This window comes from Chrysoperla carnea, chromosome 3 (assembly GCF_905475395.1).
Source record: "Chrysoperla carnea chromosome 3, inChrCarn1.1, whole genome shotgun sequence".
Classification (NCBI taxonomy): Eukaryota; Metazoa; Arthropoda; class Insecta; order Neuroptera; family Chrysopidae; genus Chrysoperla; species Chrysoperla carnea.
Genome location: NC_058339.1, coordinates 73235730 through 73259078, shown reverse-complemented (window position 1 = coordinate 73259078; position 23349 = coordinate 73235730). Strand labels below are relative to the sequence as shown.

At 28.2% G+C, this 23349-nt stretch overlaps 1 protein-coding gene across 1 annotated transcript; it reads right to left on the bottom strand.

The window, feature by feature from the left end:
* Positions 1 to 1870: 1870 nt before the first annotated feature.
* Positions 1871 to 21393, bottom strand: LOC123294784. The gene is made up of 7 exons (XM_044875928.1): positions 21273 to 21393; positions 7005 to 7202; positions 6708 to 6815; positions 4886 to 5120; positions 3594 to 3834; positions 2620 to 2816; positions 1871 to 2079 (listed from the first exon to the last, which is right to left on the bottom strand). The coding sequence occupies exons 1-7, from the start codon at positions 21348 to 21350 to the stop codon at positions 1979 to 1981; spliced, it is 1158 nt and encodes a 385-aa protein (XP_044731863.1). The 5' UTR covers positions 21351 to 21393; the 3' UTR covers positions 1871 to 1978.
* Between the last annotated feature and the right edge of the window lie 1956 nt (positions 21394 to 23349).

The window sequence follows — 23349 nt, the reverse complement described above, 5'->3', positions numbered from 1 at the left end:
TCTAGAGTCATAATAACTCGAGGAGACCATTTATTTCTATATTGTGCCCTGGTGGAAAAAAATATTTGAAGAAAGAATAAGAAATTCTGAAAAAGACTTAGGAACTTTGAATTTCTCAACGTTTTCGGACTAGTTTAATTCAGAGTTATTCAGAGTTCTTAATACTTTTTTAAAGTTTCTAAGACTTTCAGAGTTTCGTAAGACTTATTAAGACTAATTCTTTTTTCAAATATTTTTTCCACCAGGGTGGTTTCGAAAATGTAGTGTAGCGCCACTTTTTCATAAATTGATTGTGAGCCATTCAGGTTTCCGTACGGCGCTGCTTTTTTTCCGCCACTTGACAGTGCTGCAGTTACTATTAATATTACTAATAATAATTTTAGTATCATAAATAGTTAGCCACTGTCAAGGGGCGGGAAAAAGAAAAAAAAATTTTTTCCGAAATGAGTAAAGTTTTTATACCATGCATATATGAAATATATATAGTATTATAAGTTTAGTCCCAAGTTTGTAACGCTTAAAAATAATGATGCTAGGAAAAAAATTTTGTCATAGGTGTTCATAGAATCACCTAATTAGTCCATTTCCGGTTGTCCGTCCGTCCGTCCGTCCGTCCGTCCGTCCGTCTGTGGTCACGATAACTCAAAAACGAAAAAAGATATCGAGCTGAAATTTTTACAGCGTACTCAGGACGTAAAAAGTGAGGTCAAGTTCGTAAATGAGCATCATAGGTTAATTGGGTCTTGGGTCCGTAGGACCCATCTTATAAACCGTTAGAGATAGAACAAAAGTTTAAATGTAAAAAATGTTCCTTATCAAAAATTAAACAACTTTTGTTTGAAACATTTTTTCGTAAACATCACTGTTTACCCGTGAGGGCGCCAATTAGGCGGAAATTTTATAATATGTGTACAAACTATACACTAAATGTCGGTCGGTAATGCAGAACACTATAAAGTCATTTACATATGTACTATTCGCTCCGAGCGTGAATTTCGTTTCCATGACAACGATACACTACTTTAATTATAGAATTAATGGATGCATATATAATTGTGTGGATTGCATTGAAAACTTACATTTAAAATTTAATATTCTTGTTTCACAAATTTAAATAAATAATTACGATAATTAACATTTGAAAAATAATATTTGTACAATTTGATTTCTTATTTTCACAATTTTTAATGCATTAAGTTTAATTAATTAGTGTTTTTCAATCATTTTAATTTGACAGTTTCTATATCATTAACATGTAAAGAATTGCAAATTAGTCATAACAGCCCACTTTATCTCCAAAATTTTTCACTTAAAGCGCTGGCATCGATTTTATTATCCCTACCATGACTACGCACACAACGAATACTTGATTATCAGTTATGTATGTGTAGCATGTTTGTATGTGTAATAAAGAAATCAACACTGACTATGCATGGTATTTCAACAATTAACTCAGTCAATTGTTTGTTTTCACTTGTTTAATATAGAGAACCTACTTAAATATTTAATTAAAGAAACAATCTATAAAAACGAAAATAGAGACTTTGGCTATCAGTAGCCAAACGATAAAATTATGTCGCCTGATAACTATTTAGGGGCTAGCTATTTGTAGATGGGGCGACTTGAATTAAAACTTTCTGGCAACTTTGTTCCAGCCTGCAACTCTCCAAGGACAGGAACATTGAATAATATATGCAGGACAGGGTTCAGGAAATAATAATCCTATCATTTGTTTAAGACTCAACTAGTGAATAATTAAGTATACACATATAATTATAATAAAATAAATTTTATTTAAATATATTAAATTAATTAAATACAAGTTTTAAATTTTATTAATAACAAATTAATAATGAATGGTATTGAATTATATGTGAAAATAGTACATTTATTATATATTTTTTAGGTCAGACGGTAGGTACCTAAATGATGAAACATACAATTTTATTTAAAATTAAAAATCAATTTAATAAATTAATTAATTATCCTTTAATATAATTGGTAAAACGACTAATGGTTCTGTATTTTGTGGATTGTCAGCATAAATACTCCAAGTACGTTTTATACAATCAAATATACCTACAAAATAAAATAAAAAATGTTATTTTTGTAAAATATACAGTTTACGAGTTCATCTCAGCAGGGGAACAGAGTGGGCAGTTGAAGACATAATAGAATGATGGTTATCTTGACCATAAAACTATTTGATTTTAACACTAAGATGTCAGCGCAACAAGTAAAAAAATGTAAACCATACGTAAATAACTCTACTGATTTTTTCATTGAATGAAAAGGCAAAAGATACCTATTTCATTACATATTTTAATGTGTTATACTTTTTTACATGTGCATAGTATGTGCGTATGGTTTACAAGATTGAAAACAAACATTTCCGTTAAATATTATGTATCTATGGGCGTTGCAAACTATAGTTCTTTTTTATATCGCTAGATAGAGTCTTTCTTGGTATTAAATTCCAATTTAGATTAGCTATGGGTTATTATTAGATATAAAATAAAAATCTAAGTACTAGACTTCGTCCAGATAGGCGCCTTTTTTACTGCTACCCTCTCCACTTAAGTTTCACGTCCTTATATATATTCTTGGTTCTAGACTTACCAACGGCAATAGTTTTAACAAAATCATTTGGACCACAATCTCTAAACACAGGATGAATATAATTTGTATGATCTGATAACATTTTAACAACATCCTGTTTAGTTGTGGGTTTACAACATTTATTGAATGTCTCCATTCGAGCATCGCTACTTTCAATTATCATTCCTTCAGCTTCTTTTATTGTTAAACGTAGATATCTAAATAAATAAAAATTATTAGAGCATAAAAAGATAAAAGCAAACGAGTTTTTAGTTTAAAAAAAACATTCGTCTCGTCAAGAATTTACTTAAAAGTGAAAGGATCTGTATGTTAAGTAGCTTAACTCTCGTGAAACGTCTTTCAAATAAGATTTTGTCTTTTCGTGATGTTGTACATTTTAAAATATTTGTATAAAAATTCGGAAAGGTAGTTGGGAAATTGATACTACAACTACCATTCAATTTCGAATCGTAAAGTGTTCAAAACTCCGAAAAATATGATACTTCGACATAAAAAGGGTGGAAAGAAAGCTGGGAAAGCGCCATTCTAAAAACGGCTGTAAAGATATAAAAAGCCTTAAAAACTGCCAAAAATATGATATAAATAGGAGAAGCTGGGAAATTAATAAATGATGTGCATAATTGGATCGATATCAGATTATGGAATGTAATTATATCGTTGGGTTTAAAAGTTTTTAATTTTTTTTTATTAAATGTAAAATAGTCTTAATTCATTGAGTATATCTGAACAGATGGCCATGAATTGTATTTTTACCATTTACATTTTTGCGTTTACCATTTTTACAGAAATCTTTAATTTATCCATAGAAATAGATTTACTCACAACCTCAACGGTTGTAAATACGTCATTTTCGTTTTTTTATTCAAAAATATAACTATTTTTTATTAATAATTAATAATAAAAAAAAAAAAAAAAATGGAACTATTAGTTTAAAAAAAATTACTTAAATTGATATTTTCAACGTAAAAACTTACTTGTTACAATGGAAAATATTTTCACCAGGACTTGCAGTTAAAATATTCAATTGTGATTGATTCGTATCTGGTAGGGCCGGGCCCATTTCCGCATTATGAAATAGACGGTCACCTTCCTGTTTTAAAAAGGTCATATTTATTGAGCAACCATCTCCAGCTCCGCATCCATCATCTCGTAAAATTTGCTGAGCTTGTAGAAAATTTTCAGCTGATAATAATGCTCGTGTGATAAAATGACGTGCTAAAATCATAAAACTATTTTAATATATGCAAATAAGTATACATAAATGTTATATTTATTGCCTATATTTGACGTTAAAAATCATGAATAAATAAATATAACTGTAAGTTGTCTATATTTTTTGTGAAGCAGACTGGCGGTTGTGTAGTCAACTAGGCAATTTGTATGACGCAAATGTAATAAAATGCTCTAAAAATATCGTAAAAGCATGAAAAACTAAAGTTTTTTTATGTTTAAAACTTTTTTGAAGGTCAGTTACCGATTAATCTTTGAACAATTAACATTATTGTGAATTCTTCCATAAGATACTGTGTTAAAAATCACAATTTTAAAATGAAATAATTCACAATTTTGCCCGGCAAAAGGACCTAAAACAGTGTTTATCGTAATCAAAGGACAGCCGGACTACTTTAATGAATGTAAAATCAGGGTCGACTAACTAACTTTTTTGATCTTGAACCGATTTTGATGTTTAATATCTCGTTTTGTTTGTAATTGTCGTTAAATTAGATTGTGAGCCTTTCTCCCTCCTTTCTCGGAAATTCGACTTTTATGTATTAAAAATACAAAATACCCGAAACGTACTAAAAATAATAAAGAAGGATGAAAATGCCAATCTGGGGGCTTTTGGGGCCGTTGAAATCGAATCTAAGTATGAAACCTAAAAATGGCGACCGAAAAATTCATTTTAAGAAAATGATATTGTCCTGGGGGCTTTCGAGATCGCTGAATCTGAATCTGATCATGAAAAATTCAAAATTCAAAATGGTGACCGAAAAATTCAATTTTTAGCTACTCGATTAAAACAAATATATCAAGAAAATATTATTATCCTAGAGGTTTTCGAAATCGCTGAATAGTAATATGAAAATAAAGAGTTTTAAAACCCACAATAGTGGGCGGGAAAATTCAATTTTTAGACAAAAATAGCCATTGTTGTCAATAATACAAAAAAATTTAAAGATTTGCGCGATCGCTAGATTCAAATAAGTATTCAAAAAATGTGAAAATTAAAAATGGCAATCAAAATAAAATTTTTGCGATAACTTACGTGTTTTACCAGAATTTAAACGATGTGCACTTAAAGTATTTATACTAAAAACAAGGCCATGATGATTATAATTCATTGTATAGCCAGGTAAATGTCCTGCATAACATAAGGATGTGAATTTTTCCTCTTTAACTTTCCAACGTCCTTCTGGTTTATCAGAAATGATGTGTGCCGAAACAAAATAGAAATGATTTAAAACTTCAGCAAGTGCATCTTCGGTATGTCCTAATATTTCCTATAAAAAAATAAATAAAATAATTACACAAGAATTTGTTAAGTGGTTTTCCAAAAAATTAAAAAATCAAATTTTTTTTAGTCTAATTTTCCGCATGTATTGTATTGAAAGTAAACGGCAAGGTATGTGTTATAAATGTATTTCATGATCCCTAGAATACAATTCACGGAGTTTTGGAGATTGTTATACAGAGTGGTCCATTTTAATTTATACATATAAATATCTCGTTTTGTAGTTAATCAACCAAAAATAACTTAAGCAAAAGTTGCAGAACTTGATGGGGGATATCAGATTGTACCTGACATAAGATTGGATCTAGTTCTTTGTGTTTCTTAAATAGCCATTTTTTATTATACATGGTAAAAGATAGAATAACACTTTAAATTAGAAAATTGATCCTCATAAAAAATAAAAGAAAAAATGTTTTTAAAAACATTTTTTCGTAAAACGTCAGTTTTCGGAGGAATTGCGGCTTAGAAATATGTCATTATTGCATTTATTCGAAAGAAGACACGCTTAAGCCAAAAGTTGCCAAGGGCAATAGAGGACATTCACCTGTGTCTATGAGTTTGACCTACAATTATCGATAAACTTTAAGTGTATTTTCGTTCGATTAAATGTAATAATGATCGCATTTCCTCCGAAAGCTAACGATTTTCGAAAAAATGTTTAAACAAAAATTTTTTAGTATTTTAATGAGGATCAACTTTCTAACTTAAAGTGTTATTCTATCTCTTACCGTTTAGAATCTAAATGGGCTATTAAAGAAACCCGAAGAACTAGGACCAATCTGATGTCAGAACATGATGCCCCCCATCAAAATCTGCAACTTTTGTTTTAGTTATTTTTTGATTGGTTAACTACAAAACGAGATATTTAGGTGTATAGATTATAATGGCCCACCCTATATATATATTTGTTTATCGAACGTTTGAGCTTCTCCAATGGCTCCCTTTAGTTCAAATGATGCATGAATGCTGCATGTATGTAGGATTGTATCCAAGCCTTATTGACGTTAACAAGATTTGATTTTCATAATTGGGAAGGGTTTCTCAGAAAAAACACCATTTTTTCTATGTTTTTAAAGCTTTGGACATTAAAATTGGTATGTAGGTTGTGTTAACGTCAAAAAAGTGATACCAGTTGTTAAGGTGTTTTCCGAAATATATATCAGTATACTGGCCAATGGTAATGACGTCATGATTCGGTGGCATACTGATGATTCGTTCCGAAATACACTGGTCAGAGCCAAATTTTACTTGTAGTCTATTCCAAAAGAATGGTAATGTTAGTTAGCTTTTACAAACAGATTTTTAGAAACACATTTTAATAAAATCATTATTCCACACTCTCTAATGCATACACGCCCGGCTAAATATGGTGACATACAAATACGATATGGCGTTTGATTTATGACGTTAGTACTACTGGTCAGTATACTGATGTATATTTCGGAAAACACCCTTTAGTTTTTGCGTGCATACACAGCCTCTTCAAGTTGGTCTAGAGGGATGAAAATATATTGATATTCGATATAGTGCATAAGTCTGTATTTTCGGAAAAAATATTACTAAAAATAATGAATACCTCTCCAGGTTGGTTAACACATATTGTGGAACAGCCACTTGGATGAATATTTCCAGATCGATTTTGTACCGTGCGTGTTGTTATATCATCCATGTGCAATAAGAATAGCTGTAAGAAATCACTTCAATAGTTTAAATAAATCATAATTTTTTTTTTAAATAATGATAATTTTTAATGATAATTTTTTTAATTTTTTGCTAAATTTGATTTATGAAATTAAATAATAATGCGACATGTTTCAATCGTATTGTTCATTTTTTCAAACTGCTAAAAAATTTATCAATTATTTAAAATTACTTTATAAAAAGGAACTTGAGCTCCTTCTGCTGTTCCTTCTAATTCTCGTATATATTGTGGGAAATTTTTCTTCACACATTCTAAAGTTTCATCGTAAACTTTACGACCTTCTTTTGTTTCATATAATGGGATATATTCGTCATTTAATGGTCGTGACGTTTCCAAAAATTCTTTAATTATAGCAGCAAAATTCCGTCCCTGTGAAACAAAAAAATTTTGAATTTTATTACAAAATATTATGGGTGTTTTCCATTTTAATTAATTAATTTTTTGTTAATATTTAAATTATTGTAACAATAAAAAAAAAATTAAATCAAGAAGAAAATTAAAATTTATTTTATATAAGTCGTAATTTCATTAGACTGTAAAAATAGACAAACAAAAAATGTGTCTATTTCTGGAAATTAATTATATACACATGCATCTAAAAATTGTAACTAGCGAATTTTTGAAGAAAAAGGAGCTATTGCTTTTGTACTGATGATGGAATTTGTAAAAATTTCATTCATTTAAAATTTTATTGAATTGTGATTCGATAAAGATTTTAAGTTTTTATTAATATTATATTAATTTATTTTGTTAATTATCTCGCAAATTAGGCCTCAGATCCAAAAGTGGAAAATAACTTTTTCCTTCGTCTTTATGAGCATATTCTGCAGGCCAACGATCTTCAGTCAATAACAGAACGCCCAGTATATATATATCAGCAATTTAAGTCCGATTTGAATAAAATATGGTGTCAAGAAGGGTTTTGGTATATAGAAGGTCATCAACAGATAAGGTCTGAAATGTACAAAATTTAGAAAAAATAAAATTACCTAAATCATGTTTCAAAATTAAATATTGTTTTGTATTTTTTCGCCAGTTTTAATGTAAAAAGTACTCTTGTGATTTTCTTTATCTAGACGCATAGTTTTCGAAATAAATATTCTTGAAAAATTAAAAATACAATATTCGATTTTAAGAAAAAAGTGTTAGTTTTTAAATCTCTGAGGAAATTCGCTTAGCTAACGCAGCTCCTGCCCAACGTTTCTTTTTGAAAATATTAATATTATATAAGTCTTCATCATTTTTTTGTTATTTATAATATTAATTTTACATTTGGGAATTGATTAAAAACTTATTAATTTAATAATTGAAGGGCATTTTTTTTAATATAATTTTAATTTCAAAAGTAGGAATATATTGTATAAATTATAAGTATCAATTTAATATAATTATTTTATATTTTAAATATATAGAATTGAAAATATCTTATTTTAAGGGAGAATTGTCTAGGTTGTCTTATCGCAAAAAACTTGGAAAGTCTTAGAAGGGAAAGTGGAAGTTGTTTCCTTGGCTGACACCGACTCCAAAAATAACAATAATTTTAACTACATTATATTATCTTTAATTAATTTTAACTACGTTATTTTTTTTTACTTTTTAGTGCATATTAATTTGTTTTGGAAAAGTTTTTCTTTTAAAGTCGGTTTTCTTTTTGTAAAAGTATTTTTTTATCTGGCGCTCCTTTTTATAATTTGACGCTGGACATACTTCTATTATTTCAGCTAGGTGGATTCCTAATTTAACGCACAAAACCAGCGTTAAGCGTCACCATGAAGTTACATTTTTTAAATTTGACGCTGCACATATTCCTTTTTTTTCAGCTAGGTGAAATCTAAATTGGTCACTCAAAGCCAGCGTTAAGCGTCATCATCAAATTACATCTTTACTTTTTACTGTTTTATGGACTTTATGACCTAACATGTTGAACAAAAGTTTGAATCACCCAAGTTTGGATGATTTCTACGCACGAATCTGGTGAAAAATTTGGCCAACCTTTATATCTTTCCCATTACATTATTACATTATATAATGCAAATTTTTTAATGAAATTAATTTTGTTAACGCATTTTACAAATGAAGAATTTTATGATGGTTTGAAATGGTATAGGACTATAAGTAGTTACATGGTTATAAAAACTTAGCCTTGTTTTATACAAGTAAATTTGCATTTGAAAATATGATTTAAAAAGTCATGGTTATATGTCGATGGTTAATAAATAAACGATAATTAAGTTTTCATATTAAACACGTATATACCTAACAGGAAATCATTTATCAATCCATTCAGCAGTCATTTTTATATTATTTGTGGTTAAATTAATTTTTATATTAAAAAATAAAAAATTATATTTATTATGTAATGTATAGTATTGTTAAATTATTTATTCAAGCTAGTCAATCAACGAGTTATTTGTTAATATGTTCGATTTATCTTTTTTTTTTATAATTGTATTTAGCCCGAAAAACGGATCGGAACCCAAATCTTAACGCCTCTGGCATAAAAAATTTGCCATTACTAGAATCTCATTGACAGAAACATGGGATTTCTACCAATTGACTCGAAATAAAGTCAAATTAACGGAAAAGTTCGAAAAATTGCATATTCCATAACGATTTCGAAGTAAACAAGGCAAGTTTAGACTAATTGTTGAAATTATTCATACCTTATTTTCAACTTTGATGAATTTTGTTATAACTTTATGAATGTAGACGAAAACTAAGAATACAATTTTTCGATATCTGCCTTGGTTTTCGAAATATCGAAAGCTAAATAATTAAACAAACTTTTCAATTTTCGATATTTTGAAACATATTCCAGATATCGAAAAATTTTATTCGTACTTTTCGTCTTATATTGTCAAGTTATAATATAATTCGCTATCAAAATTGAAATATATATTTTTTAAATTTGTGTGTCCCCACTACGGTGCTCATACATCCTTAATTAGTCGGGCATTGCGTTTTTTTTTTTTTTAAAATAATTTATTAAGGTTTTAACTTCAATTTAAGTAGTTAGTTTTTTAATTTCCACCGACTAGTTTTGGAGAAATCTATGAAAACATATCATCATCCATCTATTGTTTTACCATAAAGTCAATGTTAAATATGCCTACTTTTTAAAGTCATTTATTTATTTAAATAATCGGTTAAGCCACCCCCCCCATCCCCTAAAATTTTCAGAATTGACTTAGACTTAGTCGAACTTCATATATAAAAAAAGCAAGCTTTTTATCCAAAATTACCCAGGCGCTCGTACATCCTTAATCAAGAATCTAGTCAATTAATACTTAGATTGATTGACTTACTTAATTTTGGTATAATAAATTAAATTTAAATTATGTAATAAAATAAATAATTAGATGAGAGAACGAATTAAATTAAATTATAATGACTTGTATTTATTGTATCTATGATCAAGTTCAATGTAACATTTTTTTTTTTAAAGTTATTTTATTTTATTGACATTCACTTTCAATGGAAGTAGGTATGACTACCTACCAGACCAGACCTACGTGGGTTCTATAAATACAGAGTATCCTACCAATTATTTTATTAAAATTAAAACATCTGGAAAAAATATAATAATGTAATATAAATTTAATTTTTTTTATATATTGAAAAGCAATGATGTTTTCCATTATTAAAATTACTTACAAAAAAAAATTAATTTTTACTTTTTTAATTCAAAGTAACTCTTGAAGAAATACAGAGATGAATGAATAACCAAACAAAAGTATCCCCACCCCAAACCTTATCATTGGGATGTGTAAGATAAATTAAAATTCCTCTTCTAATAGGTACTTTAGATTCTAAATAGGTAGCACTCTGTATTTAAAAGACGAGTTATTTTAAGTCGAAGTCATCATTGCTATAACTTTACTGTGTGCCATAAACTTTATTGTGTTTCTCTTTATCCAAGTCTGCATTGCTCATAGAGGAGGAAACGAGACGGGTTAGGTGTCACTGTCTTACTCGAATTTTAGTTACTTAAGTCCGAGGGACTTCTGTCAGCCCCGTTTGCCAATGCCTATTTAAATTATTTTTACCTTTACTGCTAATAGCCATAAAGAGTATAACAAAGTCAAAGCCGGCCCAGTTTTTGTGCAGCACTCATATATCATATTTTTATACCATATATATGAAATATACATGGTATATTAAGTTTAGTCCAAAGTTTGTAACGCTTAAAAATATTGATGCTACGAAAAAAATTTTGGAAGAGGTGTTCATAGAATCATCAAAGTCCATTTTTGGTTAATCGTCTGTCCGTCCGCCCGTCTGCTCTGAAATTTTTACAGCGTACTCAGGACGTAAAAAGTGAGGTCAAGTTCGTAAATGAGCATCATAGGTCAATTGGGTCTTGGGCCCGTAGGACCCATCTTGTAAACCGTAGGAGATAGAACAAAAGTTTAAATGTAAAAAATGTTTCTTATCAAACAATAAACAACTTTTGTTTGAAACATTTTTTTGTAAACCTCACTGTTTACTCGCGAGGACACACTTTAGATGCAAATTTTATAGTATGTATTAATATGGGATTATCAGTTATGTATGTGTGACATGTATGTATGTGTAATGTGACAGAGTAATGAACACTGTCTATACATGGTATTTCAACAATTAACTCAGTCAATTGTTGGTTTTCACTTGTTTTTAAATATATTTTGCATTATTAATCGTAAAGTTAGATTTATTATGTTCAGAACAGTAGGTAATTTATTTAATTTAAATTTTCTTATTTATTTCAACGTATGACCATGGATACATAAATATGATAATAAAAATATGATTCATAAAAAACAAAAAAATATCATGAATCGATGTTAATGACAAAAATGAAAAACAATAAGAAATTTTTAAATGAAAAATAAATCATAAAATCTTCATTTTTTGTCATCTTATATATTATAAGTTTATAACTCTAGCAAGTTTTGTTTGTCCTACCTTTATCTTCCTAATGCCTTTATCAAATTCCATGATTCACCTCTCATTTTTAAGCTAATTATGTCAAGGTTTGACGAAAAATATACTCACGATCTAAAAATGTACCGCTTAGGAGAAAACACGCTAGACAAATAATTTCAACGAAAAAATATCATAAAATTTAAATAATAAGTTTATAAGGAAAACACGTTAGTTTTTACAGATGCTCTCTTAATACTGTAGACATATAATTACTATTTTTAAAACATGTTCTCCTAATATTAATTTAATAACTTTTGATTATTTTCACTACTTTTCTATTAAATTTGTATGTTTGTTGTTTTAGCCACGGGTACATATGGTAGCCGTATCTTACGGTAACTACGGGAGCGGAATTCCGAATGAGTCGAACCCTAACATTAAATTATTATTTTTATTTTTCCATTCGTTCGAGCGGAACGAAGAAGTCAATTTTTAATTAAAATGCTCTGCTTGGGTGCCTCAGATAGATTTACGAAGACTAAAAAAAATGCCCGCTTAAGTGGCACTACCCCAGTTGTAAACGCGGTGCTGCCTAAATCACTAAGTGTTTGGGCTTCTCCAACGGTCCCCTTTTGTTTAAATAAGTTAAAATTCGGTATGTAAGAAATCGGAAGCACACATTAATAGTAACATATGAGTTATTGATATTCTACTGATATACTGTATCTTTTTAATGTCATCTAAAATCATTGCCAAAATCAAGGATGTATGTAATACGTGTTTTTTATCGTTCCCAAAAGATTAGAAAATTTCGTATTTGCGTTCCCAAAAGAATAGAAAATATCGTTTTTTAGTTCCGACCTTGTTAAATTATTAAATGTTATAATTATTGTACAATATAAAAAAATGTCAATCAACTAAGTTCATTCAGGTTTTGATGTAGTAAACAAACCTTGCATCATTTATTTAGGATTCCGCACCAGAAGGGTAATAAACGTGACATAATCAAATGTTACTAGATTCAAATTTAATATTATTTAATTAGCTCTACCCGCGAGGAATTGCGTTTACAATAATATCTCCATTTTCTGAAATAGTGTCCCATTTTTAAATGCAAGGGCTAAAAATTTCGAAACCAAACCAACTCCACTATAGTCGACAAGCTTAACCCAACCAACTCGTAATTACAACAATATGATAATAAATTTTAAGTAATCACTAAAATAAGAAATTATATACCCACGCCTCTATCGACTGAGCTATCTGTACTTCAAAGTAATGACTATACATATACCTATTACATACATAATGCTATAATACATGTTAAAATTCTAATTTTTAATTATTAATTACATGAAAACTCCCTGTCAGATTTTCACAAAATATTTGATACGTATGAGTAGGCAATTAAGGTAGTAACATGTTCCAAATGTTCTTCGAACCGTTCCGATCAAAATTGAGCAAAAAGGCCATTTTAGATTGAAATTATTTGTACCTTATTTTGAACTGTGATAATAAATTTTGGTACAACTTCATGAATGTAGACGAAAAATACGAATAAATTTTTAAATTTTTTGTGTCCCCACTACCGTGCTCATACCTAAATCCTTAATTAATCGGGCATAACGGGTTTTTTTTCGTTTTCATAATTTATTAATGATTTAACTTTAATTTAAACATACCATTTTACCATAGAACTAATGTTAAATATGCCTACTTTTGAGGTCATTTATTTATTTAAATAATCGGGCAACCCCTCCTAAAATTTTCAGAATTGATATAGACTTAGCCCAACTTCATAAAAAAAATAATGTTTAAGACAATAGTTTGATATTTGCTTTACGTTTAAGTATCTTATCCTCTAAAGAGTATAAATTATCCACTAAGCATCTTAATCTCCCATGAGTTTAAATAAATATTTTGAATTTTAGATAATGAGATCTACTAATTTACTACGATCAACTCTTAATAGATACAAGGATTTATGCGATGTGTGTTTGTATTATTCCCAAAAGAATATCGTATCCTAGTTCCGGCCTTGAGTTGTCAATTAGTAAAGATTCATTTATGTTGCATCACTTTTTTTCACTTAATCAATGCATGTTACGATTTGATAAAATGCATTAAACACATAAGGTAGTATATAGCAGTATCAAGACGGGAAACGGTTTAGTCAAATCGGCAATCATTTTTGATTGTTTTTGGAACAATGTTTTTTATCGCACATATTAATTTGTGTGCTGGTTGGGAGGTAAAACCAAAAAATGTGCAACAATTTAAAACGACCCCAAAATCCGACGATGTGTTACCTTCGAAAGTAAAACTTTTTAATTTGATTCAGCTTGCCATGAATTTTGAGAATATGGGAATTTTTTTTTTAATAATCCTTCAATATGAATTTTCTTTTTTTCTTTTCGAAATTTTTTTGTCTTTTTTAACTAGTATTTCAATTAATTCATAAAGTATAAAGTTAAAGTAACTATAATATTTAATTCTTTAAATTTAAACAATAAAACAAGTATTTGACTTCTTAAATTAATACTTTAATCTTTCAGAATTACTAATGCACAGATATGCAACAACATAGTTCCAATCGGGTGTCCCACGACACCTCTCGTTTTTTTTCCAAAACAATCTTCGCTCTTTAGGTATCACAATCTGCCTTATATATAGCCTTCAGTGTGTCCCATGTGCATTACTACTGCATTATATTTTAATTAATGAATAATTCGTTTTAATTTTATTTTTTTGAATTAGTTATAAAAAAAAAGGTATAAAAGATAATAAAACCAGGAATTCACAGTTTAATTTTTATAAATGCATAAGTTTTATTGTTTTAAAATCTTTACGTGTTTTGCCTAGTTCCTATTTTAATTATTATTCAATGATTAATTTAATTTTATTCACACGCATTTTAAATAATAATATTTTAATTTCATTTAAAAAAAAAAAAGTAGAGCAGATTATTATGAAAGGTAATATTTAGAATCGTCTAATTACAAATCGATCGATTTGTTTATTTAAAATGATTTAATTAAAAAATCATTTACATGAAGTAATTATCTATCTCTCATTAGTATAATATAATTATTCAAATTACTGCATTAATCAATAAAAATTTTAATAAATGAGTACATAAGTTCCTTGTCATTGAGAAGAAATAATAAAATATATAAAATATTATGATATCTAATTGCTATCATAAATTACAAAATTATTTTTTTCAATCTTAACATAATAGTTTCTTTTTCAAAATTTTTTTTTTTTTTTTTTTTTTTGAAACGTATTTGTTAAACCCTTAGAATCATTTTTCTAAAATAAAAATAAGGGGGAGGCACTTCCGTAATTTGCTACCCTTAAAAAACTATTTCTTTATATGCGGTCTTTTTTAAAATTTGTAGTTTCTGAAAAAATCATTTTTTTGACCTGAAAATGGGTTACCATTGATTTTTTGGGTCGCAGAACACGAATCCTGAGCCATTTTCCCAAAATAATGTAATGAAAAGCGGGAAATCGAGAAAATTTGACCGAATTTCCAATTATAAGATATTATTATTTGTCTATTATTAGTCTAAAATTTGTTTAAAAAAAACACTGGACGTGTGGACATGTACGCTCGTCAGATAAGAACTACTTTGCTCACTCATTTTGAAAAATAGTTCATTAATGTAAGTACCGCACTCAGTGTGGTAATTGTTAATTCAGTGATTTGAACAGGTTTTTTTTTTTAAAATTATTAGAATAATATCTGATGTGGTAATAACAACGGTAAAACTATCTGGCAAGGACATGAAAAATTATTTTAACCCATCAACACTCGTATCAACCGTTCGGTAATCTTTAGTCACGTGATGAGAGAATAAATTTATTTTTTAATGCACTAGCTAATTAAAAATAGTTCGATAACGTGATTATTGAATGATGTTTGAGAGTGAAAATATTAGAACAGAGAAATAAATAATCTTAATCATTAAATTCATTTTAACTAATTTCACCATATTTCAATCATCAAGTTTTTTTAATTAACTGAGTTAATTTTTGTTTGTTTACAGCTTTACTGCCGTGATGAGAGAAATTCTCACAATTTCTGAAAGACTTGAACAGAAAATATTTTTAAAAACTGTAGATAGATTGAAAAAATCTGAAAATTTCATAATTCGAAAATAGGTAATATTCTATGAAGATAGAAAGTATTTCAATCACAAAAATGAAAATTACTTGCTCGACCCGTCGGGAATTCCGCTCTCGTAGTTACCGTAATCCGTGGCTACCCTTGGCTAAAAATAACAAAGAACAAATTTCGTAAAACAGTGGTGAAAAAAATCAAAAATTCGTAAATATTAAGAGAACATATACTAAAGATAGTAATTATATCAAGAGTATTAGGAGAGCATCTGTAAAAACTAACATGTTGTCTAATAAACTTATTATTTGAATTTATGATATTTTTATACCATGTATATATGAAATATACATGGTATATTAAGTTTCGTCCCAAGTTTGTAACGCTTAAAAATATTGATGCTACGAAAAAAATTTTGGTATAGGTGTTCATAGAATCACCTAATTAATCCATTTCCGGTTGTCCGTCCGTCTGTGGACACGATAACTCAAAAACGAAAAAATATATCGAACTGAAATTTTTACAGCGTACTCAGGTCGTAAAAAGTGAGGTCAAGTTCGTAAATGAGCATCATAGGTCAATTGGGTCTTGGGTCCGTAGGACCCATCTTGTAAACCGTTAGAGATAGAACAAAAGTTTAAATGTAAAAAATGTTCCTTATAAAAAAATAAAAAACTTTTGTTTGAAACATTTTTTTGTAAACATCACTGTTTACCCACGAGGGCGTTAATTAGGTGCAAATTTTATAGTATGTATTAATATAGGAATATCAGTTGTGTGTGTGTTTATTTAAAAGTGAAAATCTTTTGTTATTTACGTGACGTCAAAAAAACAAACGATTGCGCATCAACACTGTCTATACATGGTATTTCAACAATTAACTCAGTCAATTGTTTGTTTTCACTTGTTTCGTTCAAATTATTTGTCTAGCGTGTTTTTTCCTAAGCAGTACATTATGTTTTAAATCGAGCGTGAATAATATGCTCAAAACGCGAGTACTGAAGGTTTAAACAAAAATTTATCTCAGTATGATTTTAACTCGCAATATTTTTCTAAAAATGCGCGCTTGTGTCAAGCAACCGCTCTCAGGTAGCAAGCGTACTTAATCTCTATCTCATTTAGCAATCGCCATAATATCAAGTTTTTCGCGATGTTGCCAGTTCTCCATATACTATAATAGCACGCACAGTGCTTAATACTATGATAATTATGAAGCATTATGTAATTTTAAGTAAAATTCCATTACAATGGTGTTTTGCATCGCACAGATTAAGAATAATATATTATATTAACTTAATTTTAATTTTATTTTTGGATTCAATATTCAAGGACATTTTTTTTTTTTTTTACAAATTACAGTGATTATGTTAAAATTGAAGTATACAATTATAAAATGTATTACAGATTTATTACCTTATAAAACGATGCCTATAAAGATTGTAAAGTATCACTCTATAGTAAAACTTTTAGACGAAGAAACGAAGGAATAAAGTTCGAAAATTTTTAACAGTAAGTCGGATTTGAATGCGGTTTTCGACATTCGAATCGTTAGAGCGTCAGGAAATTTTATGAACTAATTTGATTTATAAGAAAATAAAAATATGCAATTAGCATAATTAATATGCATTTTATAATTGCATTTTAAACTAACCGTAAATTTTAAATTCACAAATCGGTTAATAGTGATGCAAATAATTTCAAATTTGTTACACAGGGATTTTTGAGGTCGCCAGAATTGGTTTAAGCGGTACCTGGTGTCTAGAGTACAGAATTCCACATCGTCTCCTTCTGATTATATGACGAATTTCTCCAAAACTCCAGGAGGCAACGGGGATATCGTTCATCCTGGGCATTAGATACCTCTGACACCAATTATGTCGCGTATATCAAGTTTGAAATCATTTTCGTCACTATTACCTGAATTGTGAATTCAATATTTACGGTTAATTTAAATTGCAATTATAAAATTCATAATACTTATGCTAATTGTATATTTTTAATTTGTTATAAATCAGACTAGGTGACAAAATTTCCTGACGCCCTAACGAATCGAATGCCGAAAACTGCATTCAAATCCGACTTACTGCTCAAATTTTTCGAACTTTAATTATTTTTAGTGCTTTGTTTCTTCGTCTATTTTTAAACCTTACTTTAATTTAAAGTGCTTGTGCTTTTTCGATGTACGCCCATGCGGCGGGGCCCTAAGTTCCCTACTCCCAATAGTTTTTTTTTTTTTAATTTTTAATAAAGAGAATATGGTGTCTGGGAGTAGGGAAATTCTGCCCCGCCGCATGGGCGTAAATCGAAAAAGCACAAGCACTCTTGTGTATGCTATTTTTGAATACACTCAGAAAAACATTTTTCACCGGCTCCCATAAAAATATACTGAGAAGGAGACAATTCCTCCTCAGTTAGAGGGTTTCTTTGGTTTTATTTCCTCGATTATGATGCTTCGAAAAAATTTTTGGTATAGATTTAAGAAATTTCCCACATACTACACACACTATTGAAAATTTGCAGTTTCAAAAAATTATAATTTTTTAAGTTTGAGGTCTATAAATATGATAATAAGAACACCATACGGATTTTAGCAAATGTGATCCTTTTTAACAGACTCAATAATTAAAGAAATGGTTTTTCATTTATTTGTTACGATTTTTTTAAGGGCATTTAGAACAACTTTAAAAAAAATTTGTTTAAATTTTTCTTCTTAAAACAATTCAATTATCATGGTGAGTGAGCTATTCGCATCTGTCTGTCTGTCTTTTCCACTAACTTCTTCTAAATCACGCAACGGATTTTAAAACGGTTTTCACCATCAAGTAGATAATTTTTTCGAAAGGTTTATATCTATAGTACATTCTAATTAAAAGCGTGCGAAGCCGCACTGGGTCGCTACCGCACAAATACAGTAACTTAATAAGTGGAAAAAAGGAAATAATTTATTAAAATAAAAACTAGATTAATAATTTATTTATCTATTTATTTAAATAGATAATAAATTGTTTTAATTATTTATGAATTAAAAATATATTTAATTATAATTTATAGCTTTAATTACTATAATTAATATTTGTTCTGTTAACATTATCTACCAAAGAATATAATCCAGGAAAATAATGGTTTTTCTGCTTAAAAAAAATTCAAGTGAAGTTTTTTCATCGAGATTATCGTTATTTGTGGATGCAAGAAATTACCAATGAAAAGTCCATTGCAAAATCATGTAAGCAAAAAAATAATATTATTATTGGTCAAAGGTCACGAAAATAGGTTTTTTTTCTAATATCTCGTAAACTATTAAGTTTATGGTAGTTTAAGCTATTACAAAATTTGTTCGTGAGCTAATTTTACATATAGCTAGTATTGCATATTTTGAATTTTATAAGACGAATGAATTGAGTATTTTATAAACTAAACGAACTATGTACATTTATAATAAGAAGCTTTAACGCCCAAGAAAATTTTTTGAAGGAAATAATTAACATATTGCAATCGCAAATAATTCGTAATTCATTTGTAATGAAACTTTAAGTTTTTTCAGTCAAATGTCATCAGATCAGAACTATTGCTTCTACGGATATTTTGTGCACAACCTGTTTTATGTAAAATTACCTCACGAACAAATTTTATAATTGCTAAAATCTATATACGCGATTTTTTACCTTGAAATTTTTTTTTTGACGCTCATGATTTTGTAATGGACTTTTCCCACGTCAGTTTTTTACATCCAAATAAAGATAATCCCGGTGAAAAAATTTCCCTTGGATTTTTTAAACAAATCGGTTGTTTTTTTTTTTTTTTTTTTTTCTTATTTTTCTGGTCTAAATAAGAATGTCGAATTCTACAAAGATTAAATCACCATTATAAATAGGTGTTAATTACTTTAAATTCATGATACTTAATTTTATAAAAGAGAGTAAAAGTTATTTTATTCACCCCGAAACTGTTTTGATGACAATTATGCTGAATTTTGGATATATCCATTCTTGAGATTAGGTAAGAATAAAGTACCCAACGTTTGACACCTGAGAGCGGATAAATAGCTGCAAAAATTGTTGATTTTAAAATAATTTTGGGACAATTTTTAGCGAATTTCTTAAGGAAATGGAGCTATTGCTTTTAGAGGGCTGATAAAATTTTGAAAAATTTCTTTAAACATCATCGATCCTGCCTACTTACCGTCAAAAATGACCATTGTTAAATTTTACATATATATTTAAAGATCAAGTTCGTTAATGAAATAAATCAACTAGTAAACAAGAGGTGGGGGATGCGCAAAGTACCAAATTTTGAATTTTGTCAAAATAAAAAATATTTTTGTTTATTTTTATTAGTATTTAGCAAAAAAGTTCTCTTGTGATTTTTTTTAGACGCTTAGTTTTCGAAATAAAAATTCTTGAAAAATTAAAATTGCAATAATCGATTTTAAGAAAACGAAGCTTCTGAGCTTCGAATTTATTTTAAATTTTTGCTCCCCTTGTAAGACAATTTCGTCGTTGTTACTAAGGTGCCTGCAGATATTATTTCCACAAATTAAAGAAAAAAACGTTTTCAAATCATTTTAAGGTGATATGTAATTTTAATTTGCCAGGCAGAAATTCGGTTGCGTTACATCTAGCGTTAGTTATCACAACCACTCTCAGATGCGAGACTTACTTCATCTCTATCTAAGTTCAATAGGGAAACAAAATTGTGGAGCATCGCATAAAAATAAATGCTGTCAAAAAAACTACAATGTTTGTTACTATTTGTTGACAGTACATTTATCCCCACGCACAAAAACATGATTTAATAAAAATAAATAATAATCTATTAACTTAAAAATGTAAATTTATTAAATAAAACTTAAAATCGGCTAATAAAGGAAAATGAAAGAAACCGCTCGCATTTTTCTAAAAACTTATGGAATGTGTTTTTTAGGTAACAATCATTAGTAATGCATTAGTTAGTGGCGCAAATGTTTCTATTTGTTAATAAACAATAAATTGTTAATTCAATGAAAAGATCAATGCTTAAAGTTGACTTACAAAATTATTAAATAGGCAATTTGGATAACTTATACGTTATACATGTATAATTGTTTTCGATTATTTGACAAACACTTAACATTTACGTCATACAAGTTTCCTATTTATTAATTTTTTAAGTGAACTTTAACATTGATCGTATCATTGAATCAACAATTTATTGTTTATTAACAAATAGAAACATTTGCACCACTAACTCATGCCTTACTAATGATATTTGTCACCTAAAGAAACACATTCCATGAGGTTTTATCAAAATGCGAGCGGTTTCTTTCATTTTCCTTTATTTGTAACGACTTTAACTGTACCATAATGACCTCGACGTTTAAAAGTGACTTAAAATAAATAAATTATCAATCATCAATCAAAAATAAATAAACTTACCACATCGAATCCAACTTCATAATGTGTTCCACGTGTATATATTATTGGAATGCATTGACGACGTCCAATATTATCCATTTTGAATTTTTTTTTTATTTATTAAAATTTATTCTTGATGTAGCTGTGCCATTGAAAACAAAAGAAATAATAATAATTATAAAATTATAAATTAGACTTTAATTAAACTTAATAACTATATAACACTGCTTGTTGTAAATACTTTTTATGATTATTATAAATTATCACATATTATTTTTAGCTAATTCATGTCATATTAAAATGTTATCTATATTGAGTGTAAAACATTTATGACAAAATATAGGCAACATTATTGCGTAAATGATAAAATATTATTATGAATAAAGTGTAAGTAAAGAATTTCGATAAGGTAAAAACCTCTATAAATTATTAAATTTTTTTGTTACCTTCCCCTCAAAGTTTAAAACATGTTTTACTTAAATCTTAAACTATAAAGCCTCTATAATTTAATCAAATAATTCGAATAATTTAGGACCTCAGTAACTTCAAGTAATGTTTTGACTTTGCTCAGTAAGCATCTAGAATAAGAAAAAATGTAATTTATAGTGAAACTATTCGAGATATATATAACGTCGAAATATTTTTGGTTCCTTTATTCAAGTGTTGCATTATTTGCATGCCAATTTCTTTTGTTTTGATTTGTTTTAAAACTATTCAATATTTCTCAAGAGAAAATTTTGAAAATTTTCGAAAACCAAATAAATGACGATTTTTTAAACTCTTCTATTTTATAAAAAATAATGCAAGCGCTGAAATCGAACACTTTCTATGCACGGTATTTCAACAATTAACTCAGTTAATTGATTGATTTGATTTGTTTTTATAAACAAATTAATAAAAAAAAAAAATTTAAATGTGACTTCTTAGCACGTTAAAGAAAGCAATTTCCCAAAATTTTAAGTTATTGGTGTTTTTTTTTTTCTGTAGCGCTTCAACAACGTTAATCTAAGAACTTACGAACTACTAAAAGAACTTTAAAAAAAAATGATGTTTACTTACAATTTTTGTAAAAAAGGAAAATTTAATAAAAAAATAAACAACACTTTATAATTTTTTTAAAACTATTGTTATGACAATTAAACTGAATAGAATTTATTTTCTATTAATTATAGAATATTTTTTTTTTGTGGCAATAGATAAGAGAACAGGTTTGTTTATTCACTGAAGTCCTATCACTTTTGAAAAAGGTATTTATCAATATTACTTCAGGTGTATAATACTGATATGATAGGTGCTTTGTTTATTATATACATATAAGCAAGGGCGTCATCAGCTAATGGACCGGAGGGGGTTCTAGATGAAAAATACAAATTATGTATTATAAGAAAAAAATCTTAAGGGTCCATAATTAGTAAGAAAATAACAAAGAGTGAGAAATTTTTGATTTAATCATATGAAATCTTTGCCGCACTGTTTGCCGCGTATCCGAGTTTTTTTTCCTACAAGAAAGAACAAAGGAATGCAATCTATTGACTGAGTTAAATGTTAAAATACTCTCTATAGAAAGTATTGAATGCCAGTGCTTGTATAATTTTTTTTATAAATTAAAAGAGTTTGAAAAAGGCTGTCATTTATTTGGTAAAATATTTTCTAAAACTTTTGTCTAGAGTTTTCAAGAATGTTTTACAGGATCACTTAGTTGAAGTTAACTGCAAATTTTCAACTCCCTATCTTTTATAGTTTTTGAGAAAATGGACGCCAAAGTTTTGTCCTAATTTGCGACCTCACGGATGAACATTGATGTTTACGAAAAAATGTCTCAAACAAAAGTTGTTTATTTAATATAAGGAAAATTTTTATATTTAAACTTTTTTCCTATTTCTAACGGAGTTTGTTGGGGGACATCATGTTCTGACATCAAATTGTGCCTAGTTCTTCGGGTTGCTGTAATAGCCAATTGAGATTCTAAACGGTGGTAGGATATAGAAGAATACTTTGAATTAGAAAGTTGATGCATAATAAATGAACTAACAATTTTTATTTTAAATATTTTTTCGAAAAACATTAGCTTTCAGAGAAAATGCGACTTAAAAATATG

Bases quoted from the DNA above. Each gene is read 5' to 3' on its own strand.
- LOC123294784 (XM_044875928.1), bottom strand. From the start codon at position 21,350: ATGGATAATATTGGACGTCGTCAATGCATTCCAATAATATATACACGT. The intron at 7,203-21,272 runs GTAAGTTTATTT...TTTGTTTCACAG, and splicing joins ATGAAGTTGGATTCGATGTG to GGACGGAATTTTGCTGCTAT. The intron at 6,816-7,004 runs GTAATTTTAAAT...GATTTCTTACAG, and splicing joins CTCAAGTTCCTTTTTATAAA to CTATTCTTATTGCACATGGA.